General features: G+C 38.4%; 1 protein-coding gene across 1 annotated transcript in view; it reads right to left on the bottom strand.

Moving 5' to 3' along the window:
* Nucleotides 1-12,672, bottom strand: part of LOC127416009 (uncharacterized) — a 34,803-nt gene extending 22,131 nt beyond the window's left edge. Inside the window, exons 1-7 of the mRNA XM_051655085.1 lie at nucleotides 12,118-12,672; nucleotides 11,913-12,031; nucleotides 11,742-11,845; nucleotides 11,490-11,667; nucleotides 11,306-11,423; nucleotides 11,136-11,218; nucleotides 10,949-11,048 (exon numbers count right to left, since the gene is read on the bottom strand). Coding sequence (XP_051511045.1) covers nucleotides 10,949-11,048; nucleotides 11,136-11,218; nucleotides 11,306-11,423; nucleotides 11,490-11,667; nucleotides 11,742-11,845; nucleotides 11,913-12,031; nucleotides 12,118-12,672 — 1,257 coding nt within the window. The remainder of the gene's footprint in view (nucleotides 1-10,948; nucleotides 11,049-11,135; nucleotides 11,219-11,305; nucleotides 11,424-11,489; nucleotides 11,668-11,741; nucleotides 11,846-11,912; nucleotides 12,032-12,117) is intronic.
* Nucleotides 12,673-20,522: the final 7,850 nt, after the last annotated feature.

Here is a 20,522-nt window from a genome sequence, read left to right as displayed (position 1 = left end):
AAAATCCACAAAAGGAGGTAGATCCTTTTCATATTTGGCTGCTAAACTATGGAATAGTCTTCCTAACAATGTTCGAGATGCAGACACACTCACTCCGTTTAAGTCTAGACTAAAGACTCATCTATTTAGCCAGGTATACACCTAATTTATCCTTCAATTCACAATTAGGCTGCTTTAGTTAGGTCTGCCGGAACCAGAAACCAGAAACACTGATCATGATCAATAACTCTGCAATAAATTGAATGGCGTCTATGCTAATATTATTCAATTTGTTTCTCTGTCTCAACCTCGGGACTGCTATCCTGAGGTTACCAGAACTGGCTGGATTCCTGCTTCGTGTTGGACTCCACTGCTACGTGTCTCTGAGTGATAACGACTAATAGCAGCCGGTGCCAGCCAAACATCACTTCAGTCTATTACGATGGACTTCAGAGGATGAACTGATGCCAACTTCAACCATAAGACATGGGATACTTCATATGCCATTGCCTGAACCTTGGACTTAGGATAGACCTCACAGAAATTACCGGCCGGTTGAACTGCGATGCACCTAACTGATCTCTGCCTGCATCACTTCGGTCTAATGGTGGATTACACTCTTGAAATGGAATACATCAGGGATGTCAGACTCGGTTCCTGAAGGGCCACAGTCCAGCAGAGTTTAGCACCAACCCTAATTAAACACACCTGAAGCAGCTTATCAAGGTCTTCAGGAGTGCTTGAAGATTTCAAGGAGGCATTTTGGTGCAGGGCTGGAACTAAACTCTGCAGGGCTGTGGCCCTCCAGGAACTGAGTTTGACACCCCTGGAATACATAGATTATCAATTAATTGCCAACAAAACCCTTCATCAGCCAACTAACAAGGACAATTGCATCTATGTGAACTTCTGCAGTTAATCCAGGATGGAGTTCAAAGACATTAGTCATTAATCTTACAGTTCATACAAAATCTTTGTTTAAACACTGACCCTTAACACTTACTTAGTTTAATAATTTTAAACCATGACTTGCACTATACATAAATAATATTGGCATATTCATGATGTTAGCCAGAGGGGAACTGGCCCCCACAGTGAGCCTGATTTCTCCCAAGGTTATTTTTCTCCATTAACCAACATCTTATGGAGTTTTGTGTTCCTTGCCACAGTCGCCTTCGGCTTGCTCACTGGGGTTCTAAATACAATTATTATTTAATTACTTATTTTTAAACACAATTCACAATTGTATTTTATCAAACTACACAATGACTCTAAGACATTATAGATATTACAGTTTCATTTTCTGTTTATGCATGATTTTCTGTAAAGCTGATTTGAAACGATGTGTGTTGTGAAAGGCGCTATACAAATAATAATGACATGACTTGACTTAAGACATGCCAGTCTATTGCATAGTGTGGCAACTCAAAAACAAACACAAAGACAACGTTAAGCTTCATTTAACAAACCAAATACATTTCAACTGTGTTTGATATAATGGCAAGTGATTTTCTAGTACCAAATTAGCAATTTAGCATGATTACTCAAGGATAAGGTGTTGGAATGATGGCTGCTGGAAATGGGGCCTGTCTAGATTTGATCAAATATGACTTTTTTCAAATAGTGATGGTGCTGTTTTTTACATCAGTAATGTCCTGACTATACTTTGTGATCAGTTGAATGCTACTTTGGTGAATTAAAGTACCGATTTCCTTCCAAAACAGCTAAATCTGTACATTATTCCAAACGTTTGGCTGCCAGTGTATATATATATACAGGTGCATCTCAATAAATTAGAATGTCATGGAAAAGTTCATTTATTTCAGTAATTCAACTCAAATTGTGAAACTTGTGTATTAAATAAATTCAGTGCACACAGACTGAAGTAGTTTAAGTCTTTGGTTCTTTTAATTGTGATGATTTTGGCTCACATTTAACAAAAACCCACCAATTCACTATCTCAAAAAATTAGAATATGGTGACATGCCAATCAGCTAATCAACTCAAAACACCTGCAAAGGTTTCCTGAGCCTTCAAAATGGTCTCTCAGTTTGGTTCACTAGGCTACACAATCATGGGGAAGACTGCTGATCTGACAGTTGTCCAGAAGACAATCATTGACACCCTTCACAAGGAGGGTAAGCCACAAACATTCATTGCCAAAGAGGCTGGCTGTTCACATAGTGCTGTATCCAAGCATGTTAACAGAAAGTTGAGTGGAAGGAAAAAGTGTGGAAGAAAAAGATGCACAACCAACCGAGAGAACCGCAGCCTTATGATTGTCAAGCAAAATCGATTCAAGAATTTGGGTGAACTTCACAAGGAATGGACTGAGGCTGGGGTCAAGGCATCAAGAGCCACCACACACAGACATGTCAAGGAATTTGGCTACAGTTGTTGTATTCCTCTTGTTAAGCCACTCCTGAACCACAGACAACGTCAGAGGCGTCTTACCTGGGCTAAGGAGAAGAAGAACTGGACTGTTGCCCAGTGGTCCAAAGTCCTCTTTTCAGATGAGATCAAGTTTTGTATTTCATTTAGAAACCAAGGTCCTAGAGTCTGGAGGAAGGGTGGAGAAGCTCATAGCCCAAGTTGCTTGAAGTCCAGTGTTAAGTTTCCACAGTCTGTGATGATTTGGGGTGCAATGTCATCTGCTGGTGTTGGTCCATTGTGTTTTTTGAAAACCAAAGTCACTGCACCCGTTTACCAAGAAATTTTGGAGCACTTCATGCTTCCTTCTGCTGACCAGCTTTTAAAGATGCTGATTTCATTTTCCGGCAGGATTTGGCACCTGCCCACACTGCCAAAAGCACCAAAAGTTGGTTAAATAACCATGGTGTTGGTGTGCTTGACTGGCCAGCAAACTCACCAGACCTGAACCCCGTAGAGAATCTATGGGGTATTGTCAAGAGGAAAATGAGAAACAAGAGACCAAAAAATGCAGATGAGCTGAAGGCCACTGTCAAAGAAACCTGGGCTTCCATACCACCTCAGCAGTGCCACAAACTGATCACCTCCATGCCACGCCGAATTGAGGCAGTAATTAAAGCAAAAGAAGCCTCTACCAAGTATTGAGTACATATACAGTAAATGAACATACTTTCCAGAAGGCCAACAATTCACTAAAAATGATGTTTTTTTTATTGGTCTTATGATGTATTCTAATTTTTTGAGATAGTGAATTGGTGGGTTTTTGTTAAATGTGAGCCAAAATCATCACAATTAAAAGAACCAAAGACTTAAACTACTTCAGTCTGTGTGCATTGAATTTATTTAATACACGAGTTTCACAATTTGAGTTGAATTACTGAAATAAATGAACTTTTCCACAACATTCTAATTTATTGAGATGCACCTGTATATACACACTACCGGTCAAAACTTTTGAAACACTTGACTGAAATGTTTTTCATGATCTTAAAAATCTTTTGATCTGAAGGCGTACGCTTAAATGTTTGAAATGAGTTTTGTAGACAAAAATATAATTGTGCCACCATATTAATTTATTTCATTACAAAACTAAAATTTTATTTAAAAAAAAAAAAAGTTTTTGAAATTGAGGACTTGGACCAAATAATAAAGAAAAGCAGCCAATATGTACCCAACATAGATTGGAACTCCTTCAATACTGTTTAAAATGCAGGGTGATATCTCAAGAAGTTGGTTAAGAAAATGTCAAGAGTACATGTCTGCAAATTCTAGGCAAAAGGTGACTACTCTGAAGATGCTAAAATGTAACACAGTTTTGATTTATTTTGGATTTTGTTTAGTCACAACATAAGTCCCATAGTTCCATTTATGTTATTCCAGAGTTTTGATGGCTTTATTATTATTGTAAAATGTGGAGAAAAAAAATAAATAATAAAGAGTGAGTGTTTCAAAACGGTAGTGTGTGTGTATATATATATATATATATATATATATATATATAAATATATATATATATATATATATATATATATATATATTTTTTTTTTTTTTGCTCATAGAAGCCGAAAGTCCAGGAAAGTGATTTGGTGCCTGCTCATTTTCAGACCGCAGGCTTCTGGTGGGAACGTAGCTCTTCAGGAATGATTGTAAGTAGACTGGCACAGACAGTGACTGTTCGGTATGCCAGCATCAGAGCCCTGAACTTAATACAAGAAGCAACCGGCAGCCAGTGTATAGAGACAAGGAAGCATGTAACGCGCTCTTTTGGGTTCATTGAAAACCAAGGAGTTGTGTGGCATGTTCAGAGAGGAAGGGTCCTATTTTCCTGATGTAGTACAGTGAACATCTACATGATCGGGCTGTTTTAGAGATGTGGTCGGTGAAATTGAGTTGGTTTTCAATGGTTAGCCCTCGATTTCTGACCATTTTGGAAAGTGTTATTGTAGATTGTGATGAGGAGGGGGGCGTGACCGGGGCGTGTTGGAGCACGGCCAGTGCTGAATCAGCTTATCAGCGAGAGAGCGAGATAAGGGGCAGCCTGAGACGCCGGTTGGAGAGAGAGTGACGCATGTGGCTGTGTTGCATGTGTGTCTGTTTGTTTATGTTTTATGTTGTGTTTTATCATTAAACATTATGTTTACTGTTCAGCCGGTTCCCGCCTCCTCCTTGCCCACCTTTACCTGTTACATAGATGAAACCAGCTAAACGGTAATGTTGTGCTCCACAGCAGGTTTGGCTGGAAAGACGAGGAGCTCATTCTTCGCTTGGTTGAGTAGCAGGTGGCATTCCTTCATCCAGGCCGAGATGTCAGCCAAACAGGCCAAGATTCTAGCAGTCACCGTGGGTTCTCCAGGCTGGAAAGACAAGTAGAACTGTGTGTCATTGGCATAGCAGTGATAAGATAACCCATGTGCTTAAATGATGGGTCTCAGTGATGTTGTGTATATATAGAGAGAAGTGGGCCAAGCACTGAGCCATGAGGTACCCCAATAAGTAGCTGATGTGACTTGGACACTTCACCACTTCAGGCTACCTTGAAAGACCTACCTGAGAGATAGGATTTGAACCAGCCAAGCACAGTTTCTGAAATGCCCAGAGTAGATAGTGTGGACAGGACAATCTGATGGTTGAGTGTGTTGGAGGCTGCAGATAAGTCCAGCAAAATAAGGACAGATGATCTGGATCTAGCTCTCGCCGGTCTCAGTGATTCAGTGACAGAAAACAGAGCAGTTTCGATGGAATGTCCACTTTTGAAGCCTGAATGATTGCCATCTAGCAGCTTGTACTGTGATAGAAAGGCAGAGATCTGATTGAAAACTACCCTTTTGAGTGTTTTCACCATGAATGGGAGGAGAGAAACCTTTCTGTAATGTTCTACTTGTGTGGGGAAGCGCAGGTTTTTTAAAGCAGTGGAGTTACTCTAGCCTACTTAAATGCAGTGGAAAAAGTGCCTGTAAGTAGATATGTGTAAATTATGTGTGTGAGTGCAGGTAGGATGGACAGAGAGTTGGCTTGGAGAAGGTGAGAAGGAATAGGGTCAAGGGGGCAGGTGGTGGGGTGGTTGAAGAGAAGCAGTTTAGAGATCTCAGTGTCAGTCAGAGGAGAGAAAATAGAAAGAGAATAGCTACTTACAAAAGGTGGTTGTTTGAGAGGGTGTGGTGCTGAGACTGTACTGCTGATGGCTGTAACCTTATCAGTAAAAAAAAAAAAGTTGCAAAGACATCTGCTGTCAGCAAGGTGTTAAGGGGTGGAGGGGGAGGAGTGTGTTATATGTCCTAAAATGGCTGCGAGTGTCTGTGGTGGTAAAGGAGGTAGAACAGGGGTTTTATTCTCCATGTACTTTCTTGTTCCAAAAAAATGATGCTGGGTTTTGTCCCATTTTGGATCTGAGAAATCTAAACAAAGCATTGAAATACCTACCGTTCCCTATGCAGTCGAGCCATAAGACTGGTTCGTAAAGGTAGATTAAAAATATGCATACTTCCACATTCCCATTGCCCCTTCAGATTGTCCTTGGCTCCAAAGGTGTTTACTAAGTTCGTGCAGGCAGCCCTTTTCCCTTGAAGCATGAAGGCATTTGTGTACATCTGTACCTGAACGAATGGCTTTTGTGTGTGAAGAGCCCACAACAAGTAGCAGACAATTTGAGCACCTCTTATCTCTTGTTGCAAAATTGGGAGTCACAATAAACCAAAACAATTGCCAGCTTACTCCTGTACATTCTATCCAGTTTATTAGGATTCAGTTAAATTCTCACAGTATGAGGACTTTTCTCAAGCAGGTCAGGGCACAAAGTATTTCATGCATGATAATCAAATTAAAGCCAGGCAAGGTCATCCAGTACCTCACGTTATTACCTCTAGGGGGCATGCCAGCTTCAGCAACACCGGTGGTTAAGCAAGGCATGTTGTACTTACACCCCTTTCAGTGCTGGCTGACGGAAAGGTGCCTCTCAGCCAAAACTCAGAGACATGCATTAGTGAAGAGTAAGGAGGGTGGTGTAACAAGCATTAGATCCCAGGTGAGGCATGACATTTCTCATTCGGGGGGGGATCGTTACCACGGATGCCAACCAGCAAGGCTGGGGAGGTGTCTAAAGGCAGCTGGGCATGTGGGAATGTGGGGAAAGAAACTTCAGTCCTAACATAGAAATTATCTGGAGATAAAAGCGGCCTCATTAACACGACACATTTCTCAAATCAGTTGGAACACAAACGTGTTTGTACGGTCGGACAATATGTCTGTGGTTTTCAACATCAATCACCAGGGTGGCACAAGATCAATGGGGCTATTTCAGGTGCGCACGAATGGTGGCTCCGGGTAGATGCTCACCTACTCTCTTTAAGAGCAGCGCACCTACCTGGTCATGCAAACCGTGTAGCAGGTGCGTTATCTCACAGCATTCCTCTATGCCAAGTGAGTAGCGATTACATGTGGTTATACTTTAATTGGTCTGGAACATGTACTGGACAGAGGACATGGATCTGTTAGCGAGCAGTCAGTCAACGCAATGTCTGAAACGGTTTTCACTAAACAGGGACGTAGGTTCGCTAGGGCAGTGTTTGATGGCTCACAGCTGGCTGAGCAGACTCCATCATGCATTTCCTCTATTTCCATTTATATGTTCAGTTCTGAGCCGAATTCGGATAACGAACCAACCACTGTTATTAATCCCCCCAAGTTAGCTGAGCAAACCATGGTTTCGACTCCTTCAGCAGCTCTTATCAGGCCTGCCATGTTTTATGTGGATACTACAGCTTCATGGTGGACTGCTGATCAAATATTTGTTTTGCTGACCATTACAGAGGCTCTCCCATCAATGAAAAGGCTTGCTCATGGGATAGTGGAAATTAAGTTCTCGCTGACCAGGAATACTCAGCTTACATACATTTGTGTGGTGCCGACTTGGAATTCACTGTGTATGTTTTCATGGTTTTATAGGCTGCATGTGGTCTCTACACCAAACAGTTGCTTCACAATAGTGCTAGGTAAACAAACACTCGTGATGAGAGTCTTCAGTTGTCATGACTTAATTATTCGGCCCTGGGTTTTCAATAAAAAATTGAGCAACAAATATTAATGCTTTGTGTTTTCTTTTTAGTCAGTACATTGTTAAAGCAGATCTGCATTTCTGGTTAGGTTCTAATTTTATACACTAAGTATCATATTCAGAATACATTTAATACAATATTCAATCATCTCTTTGGTGACTTAGAGAAAGAAAAATTATTTGATTCAGGTAAATTCTCATAATGGGAAGGGCTTGTATAATGCTTGACATTGCAATGCTTTTAGTCACTATAGAAACAGACCCTCATGGTAGCTTTGTTATCATTCTCCCATTCAGTAGTGCCCTCTAGCAGTCGGGAGCCAAAGAAATAGAATGTTGGTTACAAATGTAACTGTGGTTCTATGACTGGAGGATGATCGCTAGAGCCTCCGGTCACTCTGGTCAGCAAGAAGACTTCAGAGGAAGTGATGACCTGCTTGATGGGTATTTATAGGCATGCAATGTCATCCCCATGTCATGAGGTGACAGCTTTTGTATCAGAATCTCGGTAAGAACAAAGGAGACGTGAAGGTATTCCACTCAATAGTGCCCTATGGCAGTCTCTTGCTAATCATAGAACCACAGTTACATTCATAACCAATGTTTCAGGATGACAAAATAGGACAAATTTAATCAGGCTTCATTATGAGTAAGTGGTATCAAGACGCTGGTTATCAACTTTCTTAACTCAGAGTTTGATCCCGAGTTTCTGATTGGTTCATAAATGCATTCACGTGGGTGACTGACATTTGCAGCGATCAGCCAATCGTGTGCAACATGGAGACAGCATGATGCGCTTCTCACGAAAGTCGTTCACTTAATTTACTTCTGCTTTAGATCAATATGAAAATTATGAAGAATTTACACAGCAAGAACAAACACTGTTGCTGTCATGAGAGCTCAAGATGAACTGGAAAAAATGCTGAATATCATAAAGATGTCAAATCAACTGTATACAAGTTAAAATTAATGGTAACACTTTACAATAAGTTTCCATTTGTTAACATTAATTCATTAGGTATCAAACTAACAAACAATGCTTTTTTAAAAAGCATTTATTTATCTCTTATATTCATTTGAAAGCTTAACATAATTGATTTTATGAATTAATATAGCCTACTATTGAAAAAAGTGATCACTTGGAATGAGAAAACAGAATGCATTAATAAGACCACTGTGTTTTTATTGAACTACAAGTGAAATATTATAGGGAGTGATTAAGCTTAATATTTTATAATTGATTGACAGATAAGGCATTTATATTTCAAACAATATACAAAATTATTTTTTCCATATATTTTAAAGCATCTAATTTCTGTGCCAAACGGAATTGCAAAAATCCTTAAAACAGCTTTCGGAATAGCTCCTGTCCACCGTTGGTCAAAAAGATGGTCCCAGTCAGAGGTGGGTAGAGTAGCTAAGAACTATATTCAAGTACAATTACTTAAAACTCAAAAAGTACTAACATAATTGCTTGAGTAAGAAAATATACAATTAAAAAGGTACTCAAGTAGTGTTACTCGTTACTTTCACAAATGACATAATAGATGTTAACTCCACTATATTCCATTACATAATACACATTTAACATGTATTACAGAATAATTATTAATGTAAATTCTGTCATCATTCACCATCATGTTGTTCCAAACCCATATCACTTTTTTCCATTCAACACATTGAGATATTACACAGCATGTTTGCCTGAGTCTCTATTTTGCTCTAGTCAGACCTGGATGAATTGGTCAATAAGAAAGGTTTGGAAACATTATGGTGAAACCGTGAAAATGTCCCACAAGGATATTATATATAATGCTGAAATATAAACCAAAGTAAGATCATGGTTTATTAATGCCTACTTTTGCCATTTCATAGCTTTAAGTCCTGTGTGGATTCTTATTTCAGTGTAGTTACAGTGTCAAAAGAATTTAGATCATTAGTTCTGTACATTTGATGTACACTCCATAATGGTTAATTATCCACAGTCCACCACGGGGAAGATGTACAAGCAGTGAGTTTACTGCTTCCTTCACTCCTGCAATGTTTTTTCATGCTGAAATGTATTAATTACTTTGACAAATCATTGAGGCAAAACATATTACATTTTAAAATGTACTGTTTGATAAATATCTACACACAGTGTGTATATATATATATATATATATATATATATATATAGAACAAGTGAGGCCCAAGTATTTTAAAGCAGCATGTGTGAAATTTCAGCGACAGCCCCAGAGCTCCGACACTATACGTCAGCATCTGAATTCATGCACTCATTTCATTCACTCACTGCTGAGTGAATGCAGTAACTGCCATTCATGAAATATGAATGTGAATGGCTGTGTCTGAAATTGTTCACTCATGTCACCACAGTCACCTCGTGCCCCTTGCTGTGCACGCGCAGAAAGGCTGTCTGTTCACGCTCCAGTTGTCAATCATGCGAACAGAGCAAAAAGGCACTTACACTTAGATTTATACATGTAAGCGGCCCAAATTAACTGCAATAATTTCCAGTAAAGTGCAACTACTGCTTATGACATACAGGACAAAGAGCACTGATATATTGCTGCATTGACTTAAAGAGCCCAGTTACATTAAATCACCCTGAAAAAAAAAAATTACCAATCACACAGAAAAGCCCACATTAGCATCAAAGCCAAAACTTAAGCAACATGCTGCCTTAAGCAGAAGCTGTGATTTTAAATCTTGAATTATCAGCTTGTCTTTGTGTTAAATGGCATTGCATGACAAAACTACCCCCCCCCCCACTTGAGTGACAATCAGTGCACATTAAACAGGGATAGAAGGTGTATTTGAAAATAGAATACATCAGCTTTAAATAAGAGTAGCTTCAGGAAAACTACTCTAGCATCTTTATTTGCTAGACTGCTGAAAATCTATTTCTGGTCAATAAATAGGCCTAATTAGATCATTAAAAGCATACTTTAAAAATATAGCTTCTTTAAGGTGCACTTTCCATTGAGCAAGAAACACTGGAGTGACCACTTTGCCCACAGCTGATGGGCTCTGCCACTGTATGAGAGCAAGAACATAACTTCATATGCTAACCTGCTCCAGGCATGTTATGGCAAGGAACCAATGAAAACTAGCCACCTTACCAGTCCTGTTAAATTTAGAATTTGCTTAAACTTAGTCACTGGTGGCTGTCCTGAACAGTTCTTATACATGATTGTGAGCCCTACTTCAACTGCATTGAAAGCACACTGCAAAAAGACTGCTGCTTGATCAATTGAGGGAAAAGTTCTGGCTCAAAGCAGGTGAGAGAATGACTTAAAGACTCCAGTATTCATTAAGTATTTATTAAAAACAATCTTGTCAGTCAGACACTACAATGGGGCCAATGGTTGCCTTCCCTAACGAAACTGGGCCTGCAAAAGAATACACAAGTGCATGGTTACTCAAGTTGTAAGGGGTGGGGACCATGGAGGACTACATACAGACTGAGGGAAAAAAAAAAAAAAAAACCCCACTACCTGAATCAGATGGTGCCATCTCTTTCCTGCTATAGCCACAGGTGGAGTCACAGCACATGCAAACCTGGTCATTGTCATCAGCAGAAGTCCATCTGTAGGAGATGGAGATGGGGGGGGGGACCCACATTCAGCCATTCTGAACACCTCAATTGGTAGGCACATAATCTGGCAGGACTTACCCATTGGCAAAGGAACAAGCCTTGCTCTCTGGACTTATGGGGCTTGAAGCCTTGACTGCTTTTAGAGTACATGTGATGAAGACCTACAAAAGGGGATTTTATTAAACGGCATGCAAGTGACAGGTGTGTAGTTCTGTAGATGAACAGACATTGCACTGATCGTTACATACAGAGCTACTTCTGGCTTGCTGGAATCTGAAAGCTTCCAAATAAAACTGCAGCTTCTCGCCCTGAACCCGTTGAATGAAACTGGAAGGAGATCCGGTAAGCTTTGCATCAACCAGGCACCTGAAGTAGAGGATCTGAAGTTAGGCACAGTCTGCACATTAATGGACTAGAAGAATTCATACACACCCATGATTCTCAATGAAGGAATATCTGGGAACAGAGTTCACATCAGGGACAGCAGTAGCCACACAGCCATCCACAAAGACACGCAGAGGAACATGGTTGTACTGCTTCACGGAGGCTTCTATGTTCATGAACTGCCCCAGGAAATACTGATTGGATGGCCGCTCAACCATCCAGTCATCTGCAATAAAGATGCATGTTGGTGACACTTCAGATCCAGCGCAGAAGATCCCAAAACTCAAACACCTTAGTTACCAGTCATGAGCTTCAGGGAGAAGACCAGAACATCCTGCGCAACTTTTGTACCAGCAAAAGGAACCCAGGAGGGCATCAAGACATTACTGCTTACATTTTGCAGCCTAACAAGCAGAGGAAGACAAGATTAAAGTAACCTGTTGTAAAACAGCTTCAACAAAACCAGTTTACCTGGAATAATGGCATTCAATTCCAACAGCAACCGCATCAGCTCTTATAATGGGAGTTCCAACTAAAGCCTCAGGAGTGTAAAGGAGGGTGAAGGTGTACACAAGCTCACGGTCAGTCATCTGAAAGCAATAGACAAAAGTTAATTACGACACAGACTCTACCCTGGCTTACCCTGAAGTTGACCCCCTTCCAAGTAGCCACTCACCATCAGAGAGCTGCCACATGCCTGGAGTTCATTTTCAAAGATGAACACTTGAGCATCTGGATCCTCACCTACAGCTCCACAGCCTCCTAAACTGAGGAATGAAGGATTTATCAGCTGGCCAGTCCCAAAGAAGTCCTTCTTAACCTCCACATGCACAAAGCGCTCTCCACATTGTGCTGCAACACTCTGGGCAGGGGCAGGTATCCGCAGCTCAAATGGTACAGCTGGCTGTTGGGCTTCTTCTGCAAAGACAGGATAATGCCAGGTTAAAGGCACCACAGGACCCTGCATTAGCTGCTTGGACTGAGTATTCCCAGACGCTTGAAGGACCTTCCTAGGATCTACCCCAGCAGAACTCAACGCAGATCTTGGAGACCAAAAATAAGCTGATGCTTGTGGATCCTGAACAGCTTGCTGGGAGCTAAAAACTGGTGGTTGTTGCTGATGGATTGACAGAGGATCTTGGCCTTGTTGATATCTTAACAATGTCTCCACAGACAAGCCAACTGCAATCAGCAGCAGAAAGCCAACACAACTAAAAGCCACCAGTCCCATTGCTGTGAAATACTGAGCTTCTCAGAATACCTACAGTATTACTGCTGTGCCTTTTTCAAGGGCAGGAAATTAATGTGGCTCCACCTCCTCTTGACAATCTTAATGATTCCCCAGACATGTCGAGTTAAAGGGCCAGAACACCCAAAATTGAGTGTGTCATAATTTGTGGTGCCTTCAATTGGAGACTTAAGAATCGTAATTACGAGTTCTGACATGGATGACCAATCAAAGTTGTATTTAACAGTGGGAAACTTTACGGCTATGTTCAGACTGCAGGCAAATCAGATTTTTTCTCAAATCAGATCTTTTCAAGCAGACTGTCCGCACTATTAATTGCAAGTGATCAAATCAGATTTGCGTGTTCAGACATAACCAACCTATCTGCATAGGTTGCTTTGGTAACGACGCTTTCAAAACAGATGCGGGGAAAATGAGGTGCATCATCTCGCTCTCCAAATAAGCGCCCTGTCCAGTCGCGGTGCAGAACTTTTCCGTCGCACAAGAAAAACTCAGCGACGGAGGAGACTGATAAATATTGTGATGTTCCGTGCTGTAGTCACGGCCGGCTTATGAATACTTCTGGAGGCAACAAGATGGCGGGCTAAACACATGTAGTTTTCTCAGCTCTCCAGCAAACCTTGAAGTTTATCTTAATATTCAGCCTTTTATAATCCCATTTATCGCGTATCAGTGAGTATATGGACAATGTCAGCAAAAAAAGCTTCTAATCATCCTAAAATAGTTATTCCAGGACACAAAGTGGTGGCTACAAAAACTTCGGGTACTCTTGCCGAGCATGAATACGCCATGGAAATCGACTACAACGATCACAAAGAGAAACGCAAATAATCTTCTTCCTCGCAGAATACCCCAACCAAAACCTTAGCTAAGAAGCAGAAAGGTGACGAGAGCTCCGAGATTTCCAACGCAGCTCTCCTGGAAACTTTAGTTGCCAGATTTGATCAACAAGATGGGAAATTAAGCAGCATTGAGCGCAAGATCACTGAGAACAGTTTAATGATCGTTAACCTGACAAGATCCGTGGAATTTAACGCGACGGAAATAAAGGACTGTAAAACAAAAATAAACTTGTTCGACAAACAACTCACCTCTGTTAGCACATCACACGCAGATCTGATAAGCCGCACGTCGGAGCTCGAACGCGATAAAAGAAGATGGAACCTCAGAGTAATCGGAATGAAGGAAACAGCAGGTGAAGACATTCGAAGAGAAGTCGTCTCGCTGTTAGCGGAAATTGCTCCTCACCTGCAGCACAAGCTTAAAGACATTGTGGATACAATCCACCGCGTTGGTCCCAAAACGAAGGATAAATCCAGGCAGGTGATCATTCAGTTCTGCATGCGGAAACACAGAGATGAGTTCTGGCGCTCCACCAAAGCTTCGGATGTCTGTAAACTCAGGGGAGTAAAGTTCACCGAAGATTTATCTAAGGGAGACATAGAAGCCCGCGCTGCACTATGGCCGAGGATCAGTGAAGCTAGAGCTGCAGGGAAGAAAGCATACTACCGTGGTCCCTATTGTCAAGGACGGATGATTTCAACAACCGTTCACTTTCGCCTTCTTTGTTGACAAGAGGTGTAAATGGGATATCTTGCTATGTTTTTGCTGTTGAGCGAGATCTCGTTACAGTGCTCTGTTTGAGAGACGTTATTTTGTGTTCTATAGAGCACCGTTACATTTAACGTATTTGACTGTTCGTCCTTTCTTATTTCACATTTTACTTTTATTCATTTATTGTTGTTGCTCTTATTTGTTAAATGTTTTCAGTGAAATCATCTTTTTCATGTATTTTTGCAAAGGTAAAAACTCACATTGTATATTTTTGCAAGAAACGCACTCCAACCCTGATGATATGAAGTTCTGGACGAGTCAATGGGGAGACAAAATCATTTTCAGTCATGCTTCTACACATTCTGCAGGAGTGGCAATACTGTTTAACAACTTACCTGGCAAAGTTATAAAGGTAAAGACACTGGGCTTCAGTTGTTCTAAACATTAATATTTTGTTTATTTTGTTCAATGTGTATGGTTACAATAATGTTGCCCTAAACAACAAATTACTTTCTGAGATTTCTGACTCTCTGTTTGAATTGAAACTTGTATATCCAACTGATAATATTATCATAGGAGATTTCAGCATGGTTAATGATGAAGCGATAGATCGCTTTCCACCTAAATTTGACCTTCTTAACTTTTGTTTGAAAAATAATGTAGTAGATTCCTGGAGTGCTGGGAATCCAAACCTTAAACAGTTTTCCTGGTTCAAACATAATGGTACTTCTAAATCAAGAATTGATTATTGGTTAACCTCATCTAGCCTAATTGATTTTATTGAAGATATCTCAAATCTGCAGCACCTTTAACGGATCACTGTTGCATCTGTATGTCCTTCTACTCGGGCAAAAGAGAATCACGTAACAAGGGTTACTGGAAATTCAATGCTAATTTGTTAAAACATAAAGCCTTTTGCTTGCAAATTAAATCTCTAATTAAAAATGTGGCACCGTGTAAGGACCATATGTCATTCTTAAGTAAATGGGAATATTTAAAACACAAGATTCGAGAGTTTAATATACAATTTAGTAAAAATTTAAGTAAGGCCAGAACAAAATTGGAGTTAGAATTAACAAGAGAATTAAATTATTTATGTAATAAAAGTGAAATGGACAATGAAACTAAGTTACAAATTCTGTCTTTACAATCCAAAATTGATGAATTATATACTCAAAAAGCTAAAGGAGCGTATGTAAGATCTAGGGCAAGATGTATAGAGAAAGGGGAAAAAAGTAATAATCTTTTTTGTAGGCTTGAAAAGAAGCGACAAGAAAATTCTATAAATTCTCTTTACGTAAATGGAGTTATAAATACCAGCCCTAAAATTATTTCCTCAGAAATATTTCAATTCTATAGTTCTTTATATAGCTCATCCTTCTCTGGATCAGACTGTAATATTTTCTTTGACAATATACACACTAGCATACCACAGTTAGACCAGGAAACTAGAGACTTATGTGAGGCTGATATCAAAATAGAGGAATTAGATAAAGCAATAAATAAATTATGTTCAGGGAAATCTCCAGGCCCTGATGGCCTCACTTCCAAATTCTATAAATTCTTTAGGGAAGATTTGAGAGAACTATTATTTAAAGCCTTTTTTGAGTGTATCCAAAATAATTCACTATCTTCAACTATGAAACAAGGTTTAATTATTCTTATCCCTAAACCAGGTAAAGACGTACGACATAGATAACCTTCGCCCCATCACTCTACTTAACTGTGACTATAAAATTCTAGCTCCTATATTTTCTGATAGACTCAAGAATAAATTAAACCAGGTAATTAGTGAATTGCAGTCTGGTTTCCCAGAAGGCAGATCAATACATAATAACATCAGATTAGTTCTAGATATTTTAGACTATTGTGAATGGATTGAGGATGACGGCTATATTCTTTTTTTTTTTTTTCTTTTTTTTTTTTTTTTTTTTTTTTTGATTTTTAGAAAAGCATTTGATACAATTGAAAATAATTTCATATTTTACACTCTTGAAAAATTCGGTTTTGGCAGTAAACTTATTTCTTTTATAAAAATGTTATATAAAGATATCACTAGTTCTATCTCACTTTCATTTGGGATGTCCCAAAGATTTAATATTTCTCGAGGAATAAGACAAGGATGTCCCATTTCCCCTCTCCTATTTATCTTAGCGTAGAAATGCTCGCTATCTTGATAGATAAAAACAGCAACTTTGATAAATTGAATGTACTTGGAAGACAGATTGGTATTAGCCAATTAGCTGATGATACGGTGATTTTATTATTTTTTTTTTATTTTTTTTTTTTTTATTATTATTTATTTTTTTTATTTATTTATTTATTTTTTTTTAAGGGACCAACATCAAATTGAAAAAGTTATCCAATTAATTCATCTATTCTCCAAGGCATCAGGTTTATACTTAAACATAAATAAATGTGAGTTAATTGCAATTCATGATAGTGAATTAGACTCTTTATGTAATATACCAATAAAGAAATCTGTAAAATATTTGGGGATAACTATTACTAGAGAGAGCAATCAAAACATCCAAGAAAATTTTGCAAACAATCTTTTAAAAGCAAAAAATATTCTCAATTTTTGGATACAAAGAGAGATCTCAATTTATGGAAGAATCTTGTTAACTAAAATGGAATTACTTTCTAGGTTTGTTTATCCAGGCTCCTCCTTAGCTATTCCACATCACTTAGTTAAAGAATGTAACACTGCAATATTTAACTTTATTTGGAAAAATAAGCATCACTATAATCAACAAAAATGATTTAGTTCATAGTTACGAAGAAGGGGGATTAAATGTTATTGACTTAGAGATAATGAATAGTGTTTTAAAAACTCAGTGGTTAAGATCATTTCTTTGTAATACAAACAGCCTATGGTTTACGGTCTCCTCTTCAATATTTGGGAAAGTAGGTGGCTTGGAATTTTTGATTAAATGTGACTGAGTTGTCCAAATTGCCTCTTAAATTATCTGCATTCCATCAGCAGGTTCTCCTGTATTGGAAATTAGCATTTTCTCACAACTTTAGTCCACATAAAACTGGTATTTGGAACAATCGTTTTATTGTACACCATAACAAGTCCTTATTTTATGAAAACTGGGTTCAATATAATATTTATTCCCTATTGGATATGATGGACAGTTATGGTAATGTGTTCAATTACAATGATTTTTGTTTAAAACATGAATTTGTATGTCACCCTAAAGAATTTTATACAGTTATGAATGCCATACCAAAAAATATGATACTACTGATAAAAGGGATTCTTTCACACTATTCTGTGACATTCTCTCTCCCATCTCTTTGTCTGGGTAATTTGTCTATTAGAGATCATAAGTGTAACAACAAATATATTAGAAGTAATTTCAGTGGTAGATTTAATCCAAATCAAATTAAACGTCACTATATTTTCAAAGATATTAACCTGAAAGAGATGAAGGAAATGAGACTGAATTATCTTACTTTTCCAAGTCTCCCTAAAGTGAAAGAACTTCATCTCAAAATAATGAATGACATATACCCATCTAAAGAATTCCTTGAATCAAAGTTTGATATTGGAGAAAACACTTGTCAATTTTGTGAAACTGATATTGAAACCAGTAAGCATATTTTTTTTTGATTGTAACCACTCAAAGCGATTTTGGTCCTAATTGTATAGTAAAATGTCATGTATTATTACATGTGTAAATCCTCTTGAGTACAAACAAATTAAGTTTGGTGTACTTAAGATTGTTCACAACACTATTTGATGAATAACCTTTTTGAACTTGCTAAATTCTTTATTCACAAATGCAGATTTTTGAAAACCCCTCCTTCCTTTCCTTACTTTGTTAATGAACTTAAAGCAATTGCCACATCTCTTGGTACCCTTTCAAATGAAAAAGCTATTACAGTAGCCAATTTTTTCAACGAGTTAAGTACCCCATAGGTTTTTGCTACCCCTTTGCAAAAACGTATATCTCAATGTTTTTTTTTTTTTTTTTTTTTCCCCCATTACTTTATATTTAATTTAAAACTTATTGCTGTTACGTATTATAATTTGTAACTATGTCTGCCCTTTAAGAACTGTAAATGGTTAACATTGTTTGTTAATGCCTATTTTGTCTGTAAATTTGTTATTCTTTTCAATAAATAATAAAAAAAAAAGCTTATGAATACTTATGGCATTTCCATCACTGATTTTTTTATGTCATCGTTGTGTGTCGCATTAAGAGTGATGCAAAGGACCATTTGAAATCCGATTCGGGCAGCCAGAGCATTCGGGCTGAGACGCATCTGAAAAAATATGATTTAAATCGCATTTGAAACCACCTCCCGCTGTGGTTTGAGTCAGATTCGGAAAAATCAGATTTCATGTGGTTTTTTTGCCGTCCAAACTACCAAAACTCATCTGGATACAATCTGGATATGCAAAAAATCTGATTTTTAGTGGCAGTCTGAACATAGCCTACATGATACCTGAGGAACCGAGTTATGCTGTTTGAAGGGTCATGTTATCATGAAAGTTTTCATTTGCAAAATCATTTCAATTTTAGTGCTTTATTTGAATAAGAATAATTTGTTAAATATTACAGCTTAGTCAACTACTGTAAAGCTATTGATTCATCCTTTGCAGTTTGTTTTATGCAAATGAATTTCTTAACCATGCATTACAAAACCATATAGGTAATGTAAAAGTGCTGCTGGTGTATTCACTTATGTTTATCCACTGGCTCAAAAGAAAAACAAGCTTTTGCCATCATTCACTTTGTATATGCATTTTTTTTTTCGTCTGTACTAGTTTGTTTCTGACTGTAATGTGACACATCGAAATAACAAATGCCCAACTCCGACACAAGAGCTTCCCAGGTGCATTTGAAGTCAGCATTATTCACAATTATTCATTTCCATACAACAAATCTGAATTGCAACTTGGGCTGCCATGCTCCAAAAGAACAAAAAGTAGCACATCACTGCCATTAAAGTAGTCCTTACACCTTTGGTGCAAGAACCAAAGTCTTCTAAAACAATGCAACACCTTTGTGTAAAGAACAGACTGAAATTTAATTATTCACTGCAAACCCTTGCCAATCACTTTTTTCCCTTGCCAATTTTGTGAACTTAATTCAATCTTGTCTGCTAGAATTTTAAACTGCTTCAACAATGGTATGTAGCATTCCAAAGTTGTGGACTGCATTACATGTACATTGATGCTTGGTAGCTCTATAGTTTCAATTCCAGTTCTCTTTTGTTAGGAACAGAAGCCTGTGGCATAAAGCTAGTTGAACAAACTCAGAATAAGTTTCAAGTTAACAAAACCCCAATACAGCAAAATCACTTTAGAGTGGGTTCAGCTATCAAGAAGCTCACTACAAAAGGTTGTCAACTCAAATTTGATCCCAAGTTCCTGATTAAACCAGAATTGTGTGCATAGAGTATATTTGCCATGAACAGCCAAGCCAACGCATGAAACTTGGGAGGCCACACAATTTATTTATCGTGAGAAATTCAGCGTGATTCGTCTCCGCTGAAGAGAAATATGAAAATGTGAATTAGCTTACCTAAAAAAAAAAATAAAAACCTGAGTGTGTAACTTATAGGTTCACAAGAGACAGGCAGCATAAAAATCTATTTAAAATTAAGCATTAAAATGAAGAGCTTAATTTATGTACATGCCATGTCATTGTGACATTTTAACCAGAATATTTCTTCCTATGGAAAGACTTATCAATAAACATCTAAAAATGTGATATTACCTTACAAACACTTATGCAAAATACTCCCAAGTTTCTCAGTGTCACACTGCATACAGGCACAGTATTTAAAGAAACGCAATATGTACAGAGGAGGCGATTCTAAAGGTGCTGGAAACAGAGTCATGATTAACATTACTAGTAGCAGGATACTACAAGGGGGTCATTTGGAGAAGTTAAAGCAAATGCCAGTTCCATAATTAATGAACAGTAGCCAACAAGAGCACATCTGTTATTTTGATGGCAGCACACCCGGAGGTTAAGTCAAAACAGGCATTTTATTAGCCCCAGTTTTGTCTATATAGAGCTGCACTCAACACCGTAAAAAACAATTGCCATGTGGGGCAAAATTTTGCCAAGACGCTTTTGAATTGTGGCACTCGTCACTAAATCTGCACATGCAGTGTTTGCCACCTACACATTTTCCTTGGAGGTCAAAGCATCCATTATATATATATGGAAAGGAAAAACCCACCCCACATAAAGCCAAAAGTGACTAGAAACAAAAGGCCAAGATTTTTATTAGACCCTTCTTGCAACAATCAG

The sequence above is a fragment of the Myxocyprinus asiaticus genome, chromosome 25 (genome assembly GCF_019703515.2).
Source record: "Myxocyprinus asiaticus isolate MX2 ecotype Aquarium Trade chromosome 25, UBuf_Myxa_2, whole genome shotgun sequence".
Classification (NCBI taxonomy): Eukaryota; Metazoa; Chordata; class Actinopteri; order Cypriniformes; family Catostomidae; genus Myxocyprinus; species Myxocyprinus asiaticus.
The sequence above is the reverse complement of the archived record's forward strand: the minus strand, read 5'-3'. Positions and strand labels throughout refer to the sequence as shown.